We start from the raw sequence: 16,291 nt of genomic DNA on the forward strand, positions 1-16,291 counted from the left end.
ATGCTTCCATGACTTTAAGTGGGAATGTTTCCATGAAACATGGTCAATTCCACGACTGTTTTTCAGAAAGTCCTGAAACAGTCAGAGAACTTCCACGACTTATCTGTAATATTCCATGACTTTTTTCCAGGACATTCCATAACCTAGAAATGTACAGTGGGAGTGTTTCACAGACCTAAAAAATGTAAAAATGCAATCACCGTTACATGACTTTCTCAAATCTATAAATGTCAATTTCCGATGTTTTGGAAAGTCATGAAACTGTCATGAAAACACACACACACACGCAGGCAGAGCAGTAAGGTGTGTGAGTGGTTGGTTGGGTGGCTCCTCCTGCAGTTCGTTCTGTTTCTTCTGGATGTGATGGGGAAGGCTATGGCACGCCGTGTTCACATTTAATAGCCAAGTTTGACTATTCTGAATTAACATTACAGATATCAACAAAACTCATTTTGTCCACATTTTCATTCAAGACGTCTATAACGTCAAAAAGAACATTTCCGATATCTGCAACGATATTCTTCATAGGACAAATGATGTCACGTTTGCCATTCATGTGTATGTATGGGGTTGGTATGGGGCTGTTAGCTACGTAAAGCTAACAGCTTTATGCTAAGCTAAGCTCCTCTTTGACTCATGTTGCCTTCAAGTGGAGGGCTGATGACTGAGTGACCCAACGATCGCTTGTTAACCAGTTGGAGTCACGCTCTTTCCACGGGGCATCGTCTTTGAAACCCGTTGTTGATAATAAAGCAATAATGCAGCTCGCAGCTAAGCTAACGTTACGTCGGTGTTGGTAGCGGATGTGTGGATCTCGGCCGCAGACAAAGAGTATTGAAGGTTAAGAGATGAAGCTCTTGTGCTTGTTTTTGACAACAGCGCTGCAGCCATGATGTTGCAGTGGAACAAGCTGTTAAGGTCTCATTATAGTGGAGCGAGGCTCCGTGAGGCGGAGCTCCGCGCATCACGTGTGGACCTCATGCTGGGGCAGATGCTTTATAGTCAGAACGGCAGCCAAGTGATCAGCATGTTGCATTGTACACAGCCCGTGAAAAGTCGCAATGAAACGCTATTATGTGCAGTACTGAGTGCGCTTTGCACATGAATCAATCACCAAACTTGTTTTTACTGAATAGCCATTTCAGTTCTCAGCCCTGATAGCCTACTCACTGTGCTGCTTTTAATCTCTCTCAACACAACACATTTACTTGTTGAAATGACTAAAAACGAACAGTTGCAAATCAACGTTTATAGCCTACCACATGGGTCAAGAAATGTGGTGAAAACACAGCTCAGTGTTCAGTGGCTTGAAAGCGGCCATGTTTGGAGAGAAGTCGTGCGGAGGTCGCGCTGTGAGAAACATCTTCAGGTACGTGCTGTGCAGCTGCCCCTCGCTCCTCCCCCGGCACGGCGACCATAAAACAAGCTTTAGCCTTCGCTTCTTATCAACGTAAGATCTTTGGCACAGAATCAGATGATGTAGAAATATACAAACATACTGCATATTAGAACGTTCCCATAGAACCCCAACCGTTATACAGGTAGGACAACTGACTGGAGGGCCTTTAAGGTATCTAACAAGGACATTGTAGATATCTTGAAATGAGGGGAATTAATATCTTGAACTGCAATTATGACTAGTGAGAAAAGATACATACATCATGAGAAACAACATACGCATGAATGGCAAAAGTCATTATTCCTAGGAAGGATGTCATTGTGGAAATGTTCTTTCGACGAGGAAGAATTGAATTACAGATATCTGAAATAAATATCAAGTCTAGCTACTAAATGTTAAAACGGCTTGCCATAGGAAGGCAGGTAGTGAGGTTCACTCACACACACACACACACACACACACACACACTCACACACACGCACGCACAAACACACACACTCTCAGGGGTCTACGAAGGAGACCATGATGTAGCGCGTGCCCTGTGTGGTGGGCAGGCCCTCATGGTAGTGCGTGAGCCGGCCCGGGTGCATGAAGCTCCACCCCTTCTTGGGAGACTCCACATTGCAGTCATAACGCAGGAACCTGCAGCCCCCGCCCTGAGAGAGAGAGAGAGAGAGAGAGAGAGACACACACACACACACACACACACACACACACATATACAGAAAGACAGACCACATAGTAAATATTACAGCTTACAGACCCTGTGATCAAGAATATAATAGAGCAGAGATGATCATGGCACTATTGTCTCGTGTGTGTGTGCACGCGCGTGTACCTGGTAGTCCACTCCCTTGTTGTTCAGGGCGATGTTGATGGTGAAGGTAGAGGAGTCGTGATGCGGTCGGAGAGACGGCTGCTCGTCTGGACGGTAGCGCACCACAAAGTTCATGATGGCCTGGGCCTGCAGAAGAACACTTACAGTAAGTTCACCCAGAACTAGTCTCGGCTCCCAGACGTTTGGTGAGCTGCGCCACCAAACGTCTGGGAATTTCACTGTCAGAAACTGTCTGTCCGAGCCCGGCGAGAACGGCCGGCAGCAGACACGCCTACATTTATTATTAGAATTTTATTTGGTAGCGGCAATGCCATTTATCATAGTCCTAACACAGAGCATGAAGCTGATATGCTCCAAACAAAATTTATAGCTGTTGTTTATTTTACAATAATGTTTCCTACCCGGAAGTGGTCCGCTTGCTACTGTGAGTCATCAGTAGGCTCTGTAACGTTAGCCTCGGGAGTCTGGCTTATCGCTGGGGGAAAGACCTCTAGCCGCCGGGGCCGGATGAAACACGTCCTATTAACAGGTTATGTTTGTTTCTAAGTGATTAATATGTTTCTCCGCAAACGCGGCGATGTTTTGCGAGAGACGGGTTCTGCATGAGCGTCACTGCCCCCAGAAAGCAGGCCCGCCCACAACACTCATGATTGGTTCTCCGATGCAAGGCTTCCAACAGCGCCACCTAACGTTATGCAAAGATTTAAATAGTAATATTCTCAGTCTTACAGGAGTGAAACGGATTAAGACTGAGGGCTGAGTCTAACCCAGAACAGAGTAGACACATCCTACTGAAAGAGCTCGACAGCTCTAGGCATCTGTCCCGTGTCTCTAGAGCTCTACAATCATGATGACATGTTTTTTTCTCTAACTGTAACTGTTACCTTTTTTTGTATCCTAATTCCAGTAACCGGATAACATGTAATCAGTTACTTCCCGAGCCTGGTGTCTAGATACCCTAGCCCATGTTCCTTCCTTTGTTTTAATGTGTATAAGATGTCTGATACCATACTGCCATCCATACACACTTTAAAATCATGCACTTTCATTATTATATTATACTTGTACTTTTTATTATTATTATTACTATTAATTATTTAACTGGAGCTAGTTGATTGTCGGGGCTTTCCAAAGTATGTGTGTATGTGTTTCTTTTTATTTTATGTCTCTTTTTTACCTATTCTGTCCTGTTGATGTGTTTTTTAAGCTCTTGCGCCCCAATTCCAATGTGCTCTCTGCTGCAAATGGTAAATAACTCTGACTCTGATTTGTGTTACCTTGGGGTAGTACCCGGGGTAAAGTTTCCAAGTCACAGGGATGATGTGTGTGTGTGTGTGTGTGTGTGTGTGAGTGTGTGTACCTTGGGGTAGTACCCGGGGTAAAGTTTCTCAGTCACAGGGATGATGATGTGTGTGTGTGTGTGTGTGTACCTTGGAGTAGTACCCGGGGTAAAGTTTCTCAGTCACAGGGATGATGTGTGTGTGTGTGTGTGTACCTTGGGGTAGTACCCGGGGTAAAGTTTCTCAGTCACAGGGATGATGCGTGTGTGTGTGTGTGTGTGTGTGTGTGTGTACCTTGGGGTAGTACCCGGGGTAAAGTTTCTCAGTCACAGGGATGATGTGTGTGTGTGTGTGTACCTTGGGGTAGTACCCGGGGTAAAGTTTCTCAGTCACAGGGATGATGTGTGTGTGTGTGTGTGTGTGTGTGTGTACCTTGGGGTAGTACCCGGGGTAAAGTTTCTCAGTCACAGGGATGATGCGTGTGTGTGTGTGTACCTTGGGGTAGTACCCGGGGTAAAGTTTCTCAGTCACAGGGATGATGCGTGTGTGTGTGTGTACCTTGGGGTAGTACCCGGGGTAAAGTTTCTCAGTCACAGGGATGATGTGTGTGTGTGTGTGTACCTTGGGGTAGTACCCGGGGTAAAGTTTCTCAGTCACAGGGATGATGCGTGTGTGTGTGTACCTTGGGGTAGTACCCGGGGTAAAGTTTCTCAGTCACAGGGATGATGTGTGTGTGTGTGTGTGTGTACCCTGGGGTAGTACCCGGGGTAGAGTTTCTTGGTCACAGGGACGATGTGTGTGTGTGTGTGTGTGTGTGTGTGTGTCTGTGTGTACCTTGGGGTAGTACCCGGGGTAGAATTTCTCGGTCACAGGGACGATATACTCCTTGAGGAACTTGAGCCACTCCTTCTCAAAGCCAATCTGGTTCATGTGGATGTCCACTGTGGGAACGTTTTCATAACCGCCCGCCAGACGCTCGTCCTAACACACACACACACACACACACACACACACACACACACACACACACACACACACACACACACACACACACACACACACACACACACACACACACACACAGTCAAACATGACACAGATGGAGGTGAATTTTAGTTGCGTAACTTTGACAAAACAATTTCCCTGGAAGAAGTCAGTGAGGTAGTGAAACAGCTCCAGGGATGAATGTGGCCTAGGAACACCTTGGGATCCCCCGGTCACAGATGGTTAATGTGGCCAAGGAACAGGAAGTTAGAGGTCCATGACCCAACTCCAGAGAAGCAGGAGAAGAGGCATGGATGGACTTTGGCAAAACTTAACAGACAGACAGACAAGACAGGTACCGTGTTTTTCCCTCCGGACCAGCCTCCATAGTCCTCCATGGTCTCGATGAGATCATCACACATTCTTTCTGAGAACGCTGGAAACCAATAGACATCTGGACAGGGCTGCAGACGGACAGGTAGAGAGAGAGAGATGGGGAGAGGGAGAGAGACGGGTAGAGAGAGAGAGACAGGTAGAGAGAGAGAGACAGGTAGAGAGAGAGAGACGGGGAGAGGGAGAGAGACGGGTAGAGAGAGAGACAGGTAAATCACGATGACATCATCATGACACTATCTGATGCTGTGGCATTAGAGGGGACTGAACCCTGGGACCCGTGGTTACCTGATGCACAAACTTATCCTCCTCTTCAAAGATTTTGGAGTAGTCTTCACTGATATACTTCTCCCTCCAGTCCTGCACACACACACACACACACACACACACACACACACACACACACACACACACACACACACACACACACACACACACACACACACACACACACACACGTACGTTGAATCTCTTCTTTAGAGTGTATAGAGCTCAACAGTAACCTCCCACTTTTGAGCGGTTCCGGTTGCAGGAAGTGAATTTGTAACCCTTTGTCTAACCCTTAATGATAATAATAATAATAATAATAATAATAATAATAATAATAATAATAATAAACTTGATTTATATAGCACTTTTCTTAACGTACTTAACAGAAGAAATAAAACCAGGCAATACAGATAGAAAGTAGGGATGGGCATCGAATTTCGAATTTTCGAATAATCGTTGTTATTATCAAGGTCGACTTTATTATTGAAAGTCGAAATTCGGGATTTTTTTTTTTTTTTTTTTTGTGAGTGAAATGTTGCATTGTCTCCCCTCATTCTAAGTATAGTCGAATCGCTTGGTTTGAGCAAGTAAAACAATTTTTATAAGCATTTTAAGCAAGGTTTATGGAAAAATGAATGGCGGATGAAATCCCATGAAGAGGGAGAGGGGGTGACTTTGGCACCCCTTTGGCACTCAGACCTGAGCCTACTAAAATTTATTTAATGAACCACTCATGATTGTCAAAACTGTTTTTTATTTTCGAAAATGTCAATGTCATGTAACATGTGGTGCAATCAGTGGTGCAATGCTTGTTTGAGCTAAAAATCCACAGCAGAAGCTTTTTCTATTAATTAATAAAGCCTTAGACTTAGAATCAGGGGAGACAATGCAACATTTCACTCACAAAAAAAAAAAAAACATATATATATATATTTTTTTTAAACATTTATTTACAGTATTTATTTATTTTCGAATTTCGATTAAAAGTAGACTTTGGCCAGCGAATTTCGAATAGTGTTTTTGCTAGAAATGCCCATCCCTAATAGAAAGTACAGACAATAGAATGAGTAAGATCAGATAATAAAATGACAACAAGATGAATGGGGTCATTAAAAAAACAATAAATGTAAATTATACATTTCCCAAAGCTTTTATAAGAGAAAGGTTTTAAGACGGGATTCCATTAATTCCTGCATTGATATTTCAGAAAATCTGCATATAAAGAGTTTTAAGTCAGGGAGCAACAAGCCAAACCAGACATATAAAGAGTTTTAAGTCAGGGAGCAACAAGCCAAACCAGACATATAAAGAGTTTTAAGTCAGGGAGCAACAAGCCAAAGCAGACATATAAAGAGTTTTAAGTCAGGGAGCAACAAGCCAAACCACACATATAAAGAGTTTTAAGTCAGGGACCAACAAGCCAAACCAGACATATAAAGAGTTTTAAGTCAGGGAGCAATAAGCCAAACCACACATATAAAGAGTTTTAAGTCAGGGAGCAACAAGCCAAACCAGACATATAAAGAGTTTTAAGTCAGGGAGCAACAAGCCAAACCACACATATAAAGAGTTTTAAGTCAGGGACCAACAAGCCAAACCAGACATATAAAGAGTTTTAAGTCAGGGAGCAATAAGCCAAACCACACATATAAAGAGTTTTAAGTCAGGGACCAACAAGCCAAACCAGACATATAAAGAGTTTTAAGTCAGGGAGCAATAAGCCAAACCACACATATAAAGAGTTTTAAGTCAGGGAGCAACAAGCCAAACCAGACATATAAAGAGTTTTAAGTCAGGGAGCAACAAGCCAAACCACACATATAAAGAGTTTTAAGTCAGGGACCAACAAGCCAAACCAGACATATAAAGAGTTTTAAGTCAGGGAGCAATAAGCCAAACCACACATATAAAGAGTTTTAAGTCAGGGAGCAACAAGCCAAACCAGACATATAAAGAGTTTTAAATCAGGGAGCAATAAGCCAAACCACACATATAAAGAGTTTTAAGTCAGGGAGCAACAAGCCAAACCACACATATAAAGAGTTTTAAGTCAGGGAGCAACAAGCCAAACCAGACATATACAGAGTTTTAAGTCAGGGAGCAATAAGCCAAACCAGACATATAAAGAGTTTTAAGTCAGGGAGCAATAAGCCAAACCACACATATAAAGAGTTTTAAGTCAGGGAGCAACAAGCCAAACCAGACATATAAAGAGTTTTAAGTCAGGGAGCAATAAGCCAAACCAGACATATAAAGAGTTTTAAGTCAGGGAGCAATAAGCCAAACCAGAGTCTGGAATCTCTCAGTTCACATTCTATTTCCAGGGGGGCGTTACCAACAGGCGCATTTAAAAATGCCTCAACCAACAACACGTGTGATGCAGCACAAGATGACTGAAACATGTCAACAGACTAACTGATCATTATCACCATTATCGCCAAATAACCACTGACAGTGTGATGTAGGACCCAAATAACCACTGACAGTGTGATGTAGGACCCAAATAACCACTGACAGTGTGATGTAGGACCTAAATAACCACTGACAGTGTGATGTAGGACCCAAATAACCACTGACAGGGTGATGTAGGACCCAAATAACCCCTGACAGGGTGATGTAGGACCTAAATAACCACTGACAGTGTGATGTAGGACCCAAATAACCACTGACAGGGTGATGTAGGACCCAAATAACCCCTGACAGGGTGATGTAGGACCTAAATAACCCCTGACAGGGTGATGTAGGACCCAAATAACCCCTGACAGGGTGATGTAGGACCTAAATAACCCCTGACAGGGTGATGTAGGACCCAAATAACCCCTGACAGGGTCCAAATAACCCCCGACAGGGCGACGTAGGACCCAAATAACTCCCGACAGGGTGACGTAGGACCCAAATAACCCCCGACAGGGTGACGTAGAACCCAAATAACCCCCGACAGGGTGATGTAGGACCCAAATAACCCCTGACAGGGTGATGTAGGACCCAAATAACCCCTGCCAGGGTGATGTAGGACCTAAATAACCCCCGACAGGGCGATGTAGGACCCAAATAACCCAAATAACCCCCGACAGGGCGATGTAGGACCTAAATAACCCCTGACAGGGTGATGTAGGACCTAAATAACCACTGACAGGGTGATGTAGGACCTAAATAACCCCTGACAGGGTGATGTAGGACCCAAATAACCCCTGACAGGGTCCAAATAACCCCCGACAGGGCGACGTAGGACCCAAATAACCCCCGACAGGGCGACGTAGGACCCAAATAACCCCCGACAGGGTGACGTAGGACCCAAATAACCCCCGACAGGGTGATGTAGGACCCAAATAACCCCTGACAGGGTGATGTAGGACCCAAATAACCCCTGCCAGGGTGATGTAGGACCTAAATAACCCCCGACAGGGCGATGTAGGACCCAAATAACCCAAATAACCCCCGACAGGGCGATGTAGGACCCAAATAACCCAAATAACCCCTGACAGGGCGATGTAGGACCCAAATAACCCAAACAACCCCCGACAGGGCGATGTAGGACCCAAATAACCCAAATAACCCCTGACAGGGTGATGTAGGACCCAAATAACCCAAATAACCCCTGACAGGGTGACGTAGGACCCAAATAACCCCCGACAGGGTGATGTAGGACCCAAATAACCCCTGACAGGGTGATGTAGGACCCAAATAACCCCTGCCAGGGTGATGTAGGACCTAAATAACCCCCGACAGGGCGATGTAGGACCCAAATAACCCAAATAACCCCCGACAGGGCGATGTAGGACCCAAATAACCCAAATAACCCCTGACAGGGCGATGTAGGACCCAAATAACCCAAATAACCCCTGACAGGGCGATGTAGGACCCAAATAACCCAAATAACCCCCGACAGGGCGATGTAGGACCCAAATAACCCAAATAACCCCCGACAGGGTGACGTAGGACCCAAATAACCCCCGACAGGGTGATGTAGGACCTAAATAACCCCCGACAGGGTGATGTAGGACCCAAATAACCCAACCCGACAGGGTGATGTAGGACCCAAATAACCCCTGACAGGGTGATGTAGGACCCAAATAACCCCTGACAGGGTTATGTAGGACCTAAATAACCCCTGACAGGGTGATGTAGGACCTAAATAACCCCTGACAGGGTGATGTAGGACCCAAATAACCCCTGACAGTGTGATGTAGGACCTAAATAACCACTGACAGGGTGATGTAGGACCCAAATAACCCCTGGCAGGGTGATGTAGGACCCCAATAACATGTAGGACCCAAATAACCCCTGACAGGGTGACGTAGGACCCAAATAACCCCTGACAGGGTGACGTAGGACCCAAATAACCCCTGACAGGGTGATGTAGGACCCAAATAACCCAAATAACCCCTGACAGGGTGATGTAGGACCCAAATAACCCCTGACAGGGTGATGTAGGACCCAAATAACCCCTGACAGGATGATGTAGGTGATGTAGGACCTAAATAACCCCTGACAGGGTGATGTAGGACCCAAATAACCCCTGCCAGGGTCCAAATAACCCCCAACAGGGCGACGTAGGACCCAAATAACCCCCGACAGGGCGACGTAGGACCCAAATAACTCCCGACAGGGCGACGTAGGACCCAAATAACCCCCGACAGGGTGACGTAGGACCCAAATAACCCCAGACAGGGCGACGTAGGACCCAAATAACTCCCGACAGGGTGACGTAGGACCCAAATAACCCCCGACAGGGTGACGTAGGACCCAAATAACCCCTGACAGGGTGATGTAGGACCCAAATAACCCCTGCCAGGGTGATGTAGGACCCAAATAACCCCTGACAGGGCGATGTAGGACCCAAATAACCCAAATAACCCCTGACAGGGTGATGTAGGACCCAAATATGTAGGACCCCAATAACATGTAGGACCCAAATAACCCCCGACAGGGTGACGTAGGACCCAAATAACCCCTGACAGGGTGATGTAGGACCCAAATAACCCAAATAACCCCTGACAGGGTGATGTAGGACCCAAATAACCCCTGACAGGGTGATGTAGGACCTAAATAACCCAAATAACCCCTGACAGGGTGATGTAGGACCTGAATAACCCCTGACAGGGTGATGTAGCACCTAAATAACCCCTGACAGGGTGATGTAGGACCCAAATAACCCCTGACAGGGTCCAAATAACCCCCGACAGGGCGACGTAGGACCCAAATAACCCCCGACAGGGCGACGTAGGACCCAAATAACTCCCGACAGGGTGATGTAGGACCCAAATAACCCCCGACAGGGTGACGTAGGACCCAAATAACCCCCGACAGGGTGATGTAGGACCTAAATAACCCCAGACAGGGTGATGTAGGACCCAAATAACCCCTGCCAGGGTGATGTAGGACCTAAATAACCCCAGACAGGGCTATGTAGGACCCAAATAACCCCCGACAGGGCGATGTAGGACCCAAATAACCCAAATAACCCCCGACAGGGCGATGTAGGACCCAAATAAGCCAAATAACCCCTGACAGGCTGGTGTAGGACCCAAATAACCCCTGACAGGGTGATGTAGGACCCAAATAACCCCTGACAGAGTGATGTAGGACCCAAATAACCCCTGACAGGGTGATGTAGGACCTAAATAACCCCTGACAGGGTGATGTAGGACCCCAATAACATGTAGGACCGAAATAACCCCCGACAGGGTGACGTAGGACCCAAATAACCCCTGACAGGGTGATGTAGGACCCAAATAACCCAAATAACCCCTGACAGGGTGATGTAGGACCCAAATAACCCCTGACAGGGTGATGTAGGACCTAAATAACCCCTGACAGAGTGATGTAGGACCCAAATAACCCCTGACAGGGTGATGTAGGACCTAAATAACCCCTGACAGGGTGATGTAGGACCCCAATAACATGTAGGACCGAAATAACCCCCGACAGGGTGACGTAGGACCCAAATAACCCCTGACAGGGTGATGTAGGACCCAAATAACCCAAATAACCCCTGACAGGGTGATGTAGGACCCAAATAACCCCTGACAGGGTGATGTAGGACCTAAATAACCCCTGACAGGGTGATGTAGGACCTAAATAACCACTGACAGGGTGATGTAGAACCTAAATAACCCCCGACAGGGTGATGTAGGACCTAAATAACCCCCGACAGGGTGACGTAGGACCCAAATAACCCCCGACAGGGTGACGTAGGACCCAAATAACCCCCGACAGGGTGACGTAGGACCCAAATAACCCCCGACAGGGTGACGTAGGACCCAAATAACCCCTGACAGGGTGATGTAGGACCCCAATAACATGTAGGACCGAAATAACCCCCGACAGGGTGGCGTAGGACCCAAATAACCCCTGACAGGGTGATGTAGGACCCAAATAACCCAAATAACCCCTGACAGGGTGATGTAGGACCCAAATAACCCCTGACAGGGTGATGTAGGACCTAAATAACCCCTGACAGGGTGATGTAGGACCTAAATAACCACTGACAGGGTGATGTAGAACCTAAATAACCCCCGACAGGGTGATGTAGGACCTAAATAACCCCCGACAGGGTGACGTAGGACCCAAATAACCCCCGACAGGGTGACGTAGGACCCAAATAACCCCTGACAGGGTGACGTAGGACCCAAATAACCCCCGACAGGGTGACGTAGGACCCAAATAACCCCTGACAGGGTGATGTAGGACCCAAATAACCCCTGCCAGGGTGATGTAGGACCTAAATAACCCCTGACAGGGTGATGTAGGACCCAAATAACTCCTGACAGTGTGATGTAGGACCTAAATAACCCCTGACAGGGTGATGTAGGACCCAAATAACCCCTGACAGGGTGATGTAGGACCCAAATAACCCCTGACAGGGTGATGTAGGACCCAGATAACCCCTGACAGGGTGATGTAGGACCCAAAAAACTCCTGCCAGGGTGATGTAGGACCCCGACGCCAAGCAGCCGTTCCATTTAGCAGACTTCTTACTGTGGATGATATGACTGGACGTGGCCCTACAGAGTCTCACAACAGCGTTAGCAACAGGCTGCTAGCAGTGGTTTGCTATTCAGAAATAACAGACGTAGAATGCTGTGATTGACCAATCAGATGAGTAGTAACCAAAGCCGTGTAATAAAGGGGCTGTGATTGGCTGGGCGGTTTTTTAGGTTTTAAATGTGTCTGAATGGGAGGAGGACCAGACATCTGCCAGAGCAAATAACACATTGCTCTTAGATTCCTCAGGTTCACAAATAACACACAAGCTCTGAGATTCCTCAGGTTCACAGACTAAAGCCAACCAGCTAGCAGATGAATCCTGACCATAAAACATTTGATTTTGATTGTGATTGTGTATGTGTGTGTGTGTGTGTGTGCAGGCCCGTATCTAGCTATGAGGAAAGGGAGATCCGGACCTCCCCTAATATTTCAGAGAAAAAAATAAAAAAAAGCTCCATGGAAAAGACTGCAGAAGCCAAAGTACACTCACACAGAAAAGGTAATTCATGTTATTAGTATACACATATTACTGTTACAATTACACTTGGAATGATCATTATAACTTATGTTTGTTCTATTTAATTTCAGTGGGCCAACAGATGATGACTGACTGACTGACTGCAGAAGCCTAAGTACACTCACACACTCTCACATCCTTCTCATCCCTTCCGGTTATTGTTTTTGGTCAATGACAATAAATACATGTTCTTGCCAGCCAACAGGTCCCTCTGTATGTTTTTTTTTATTATCGATGATGACTTTGTGTGTTGTGTACGGCTTGGGTTGTGTACCTGTGTTTGTAGGTGTCATTTTGATATGAATTTGGCTAAAACAGTTTGTGTTTGTTAGTTACAATTATGTTGACAGTAGGGATGGGCATTTCTAGCAAAAACACTATTCGAAATTCGCTGGCCAAAGTCGACTTTTAATCGAAATTCGAAAATAAAATAAAAATGTAAAAAAAAAATTTTTTTTTTTTTTTTTTTTTTATGTGAGTGAAATGTTGCATTGTCTCCCCTGATTCTAAGTATAGTCGAATCGCTTGGTTTGAGCAAGTAAAACATTTTTTATAAGCATTTTAAGCAAGGTTTATGGAAAAATGAATGGCGGATGAAATCCCATGAAGAGGGAGAGGTTGCTTATAAAAATTGTTTTACTTGCTCAAACCAAGCGATTCGACTATACTTAGAATCAGGGGAGACAATGCAACATTTCACTCACAAAAAAAAAAAAAAAAAAAAAAAACGAATTTCGAATTTCAATAATAAAAGTCGACCTTGATAATAACAACGATTATTCGAAAATTCGAAATTCGATGTCCATCCCTAGTTTTTTTTTTTTTTTATGTCCATCCCTAGTTGACAGGAGAGCTGAGCAGGTGGTGACATGAAAGAGAATATACTGAATAATGACATCACAACAGTATAATCCTAATGTTGATTTAGAATGATATATTCCTCTAAATATGGCTAAAAAAGGTAAAAAAAATAAATAAAAAAAAATTAATTTAAAATGATATATTACTCTAAATATGGCTAAAAAAGGGGGGGGGAAAACTAATTTTTTTTTCGCCAAATCCACCTGCCCTTGCTGGACCTCCCCTATTTCGAAACCCTGGATACGGGCCTGTGTGTGTGTGTGTGTGTGTGTGTATGTGCGTGTGCGTGAGACCCACCACTGGATTGTCGAAGATCTGCCACATGTCTGGATGCAGTCTGGACGTGTTGAAGTTCGCCGACGACACCAAGCGACCAAACTCATCACGATTAGATACAAACATGAAGACTCCCTGAGACACACACACACACACACACACACACACACACACACACACACACACACACACACACACACACACACACACACACACACACACTTTAACAAACTGCTGATGACTGCAATCATGCAAAAATAATCCCCCCTTAAATAATCCACGCAGTTTCACCAGTCACGAAAACAGGATATGAAGAATGAAGATGTTGTTTGTAACTAGGGATGGTCCGATCCCAGACTCAGTATCGGTACCGATCCGGCCAAAATCACTGGATCGGATATTTGAGGGGAAAAAGAAGTAGAATCCGATCCGATCCATCAGTCTAACTATCACGTTGTCACTTTGGCGCCGTCGCGGTGAAGAGAGATGTGAATGCAGCACCGCAGCATGTGAGACCTGCTGCACTGTGTTGTCATGTGAACGCAGCACCGCAGCATGTGAGACCTGCTGCACTGTGTTGTCATGTCAGCTGTGTTGATCCAGGAAGAGAAACAGCAGAGTGTTTTTAAGCGTTGGAAACTTCAACACTGCAGACTGCCTGATACAAGGTCGCTGTATCACATGCAAACTACCCGACAGCAGCAACGCTGAGAGGCACAAAACACACTGCCATGCGTGGTCAATTCCGCAGCACATTGAAGTCAAATCGACGCACTTTGTGCATGACGAAACGGCAGATAAACGCTAGGCAAAATAAATCCTAATGAACACTCACAGCAATAAGTTGTCTGAGCAGCGATCATAAAGTCCTCTCCTCCTGCTGATGTGTCAGTCCTTAATTAATTAATCCCAAAAGTCCACATCTTCCTTGAAAACGCCAAATAAAACTAGATTAGCACGTGTGTCCCTGTTTACAAACACCTTGGTGCGTAAATTCCCCTCCCCCGTGTTTCACGCAAGTAGGGGAGGTGTGTGTGTGTGTGTGTGTGTGTGTGTGTGAGAGAGAGAGAGAGAGAGAGAGAAGGCTTAAAAAGAAGCAGCATTAGTGCATTACTGAGTCTATGTTCTGGGCTATTCACGAGTTTCCTGGTGAGACCGTGGGTGCTTCCATGACACCCTCCCTCCCTGTTTCCAGCTGTCGGTTGCCTGTTTCCTCCCAGGACCGTTCATAGCGAAAGAGACTGAAAATAATCATAATAATTGTTGTGACTTTGTACCTACCTACAGTATGTCTTGTAATGGAGCCCCCCAGCACAATCATTTCATACGTGCATAATTGTACAACGGAGTGACAATATATTGAATCTTGAAAGAGAGAGACCGCTAAAGCTCCGTTCAATGACCAAATAATAAGAGTTCCGGTTTGGACGTTTAGCCTTTAAAACAAAAGCTGCCGCTATGCAACAGACTATTTTTTAGCAATTTCGGCTAAAATAAGCCCGTACAGTACGAGTGAATTGACATTCACCTCGTTTTTGTAAAATATCGCCCCCTATGCAACCACACAACGACGACAACGTTACTATTTTTAGCCATTTCAGATAAAATAAGCCAAACGTTCCCACTCTTTGACAGCAGCGCGCACGTCCTTGCTGGTGGAAAAAATGTAAACAGGAAGTCGACAACCGGCAACCGCTGAGAATCATGGGAAACGTAAGTCCAGGAATAAGGTGAATAGCCTTTCATTTAGGGAATAAATATTGTTGCACAGATTGAACATGCCGTTTAGATGGCTGGGTTAAGCAAAGTGCATTGGTACATTTATTATGAACAGCTTAGTTGTATATTTACCAATTAAGACCATGGTCAACACCCTAAAAGAGGACTGCGGAGCTGTAACAACTGGGGAGCTACGCTCCCTGATGGAAGCACGAGACGTGTGGAAGATCCCACATCGTGCCCGACGGCGGCCATCCCGGCCTGAGTCGATGCAGCAGTTAGTTGTATAAGCGAGGGAAAAAGATCGGATCGGATTGATATCGGTATCGGCAGATACTCAAGTTTGTGGTATCTGTATCGGATCGGATATGGAAAAAGTGGTATCGTGCCATCCCTATTTTTAACCATCAAATGCTCGTCCTCAGCCTATTAAGCACAGAGCAGCTGGCAACAGGAGCTCAATTAATCCAGAAATGCACGAGGCTTTTTGCATTCGCTTCGGACGGAGGTCAGATCATGTTCTCACCACAAACGAAACGTACCAGAGTTCATTTGGAACAAACACAGAGACCTCCTCTTTCAACTGGTCTCGCTCCGCTTGTTTGGTCCACTTTTGGTGCACAGGAGAGTTGGATTGCTGCGTTCACACCTGCCTAAACGCCCCGCACCAAGGAGGAAAACTAACCCTGGTATGATTCAACTGAACGAGGTCTAGTTTACCAGTTTAAGAAGTTTACTAATTTAACAAGTTTACCAGTTTAAGA

At 45.5% G+C, this 16,291-nt stretch overlaps 1 protein-coding gene across 1 annotated transcript in view; it reads right to left on the reverse strand.

The window, feature by feature from the left end:
• Nucleotides 1–291: 291 nt before the first annotated feature.
• LOC310780177 (multifunctional procollagen lysine hydroxylase and glycosyltransferase LH3-like) overlaps nt 292–16,291 on the reverse strand; it is a 28,894-nt gene continuing 12,894 nt past the window's right edge. The window contains exons 10-15 of the mRNA XM_083640754.1: nt 13,830–13,943; nt 5,183–5,254; nt 4,861–4,965; nt 4,352–4,498; nt 2,238–2,363; nt 292–2,055 (exon numbers count right to left, since the gene is read on the reverse strand). Of these exons, the coding sequence (XP_083496880.1) occupies nt 1,900–2,055; nt 2,238–2,363; nt 4,352–4,498; nt 4,861–4,965; nt 5,183–5,254; nt 13,830–13,943 (720 nt within the window). The 3' untranslated portion in view covers nt 292–1,899. The remainder of the gene's footprint in view (nt 2,056–2,237; nt 2,364–4,351; nt 4,499–4,860; nt 4,966–5,182; nt 5,255–13,829; nt 13,944–16,291) is intronic.

Source organism: Poromitra crassiceps (assembly GCF_964638095.1).
Source record: "Poromitra crassiceps genome assembly, chromosome: 7".
NCBI classification, from domain to species: domain Eukaryota; kingdom Metazoa; phylum Chordata; class Actinopteri; order Beryciformes; family Melamphaidae; genus Poromitra; species Poromitra crassiceps.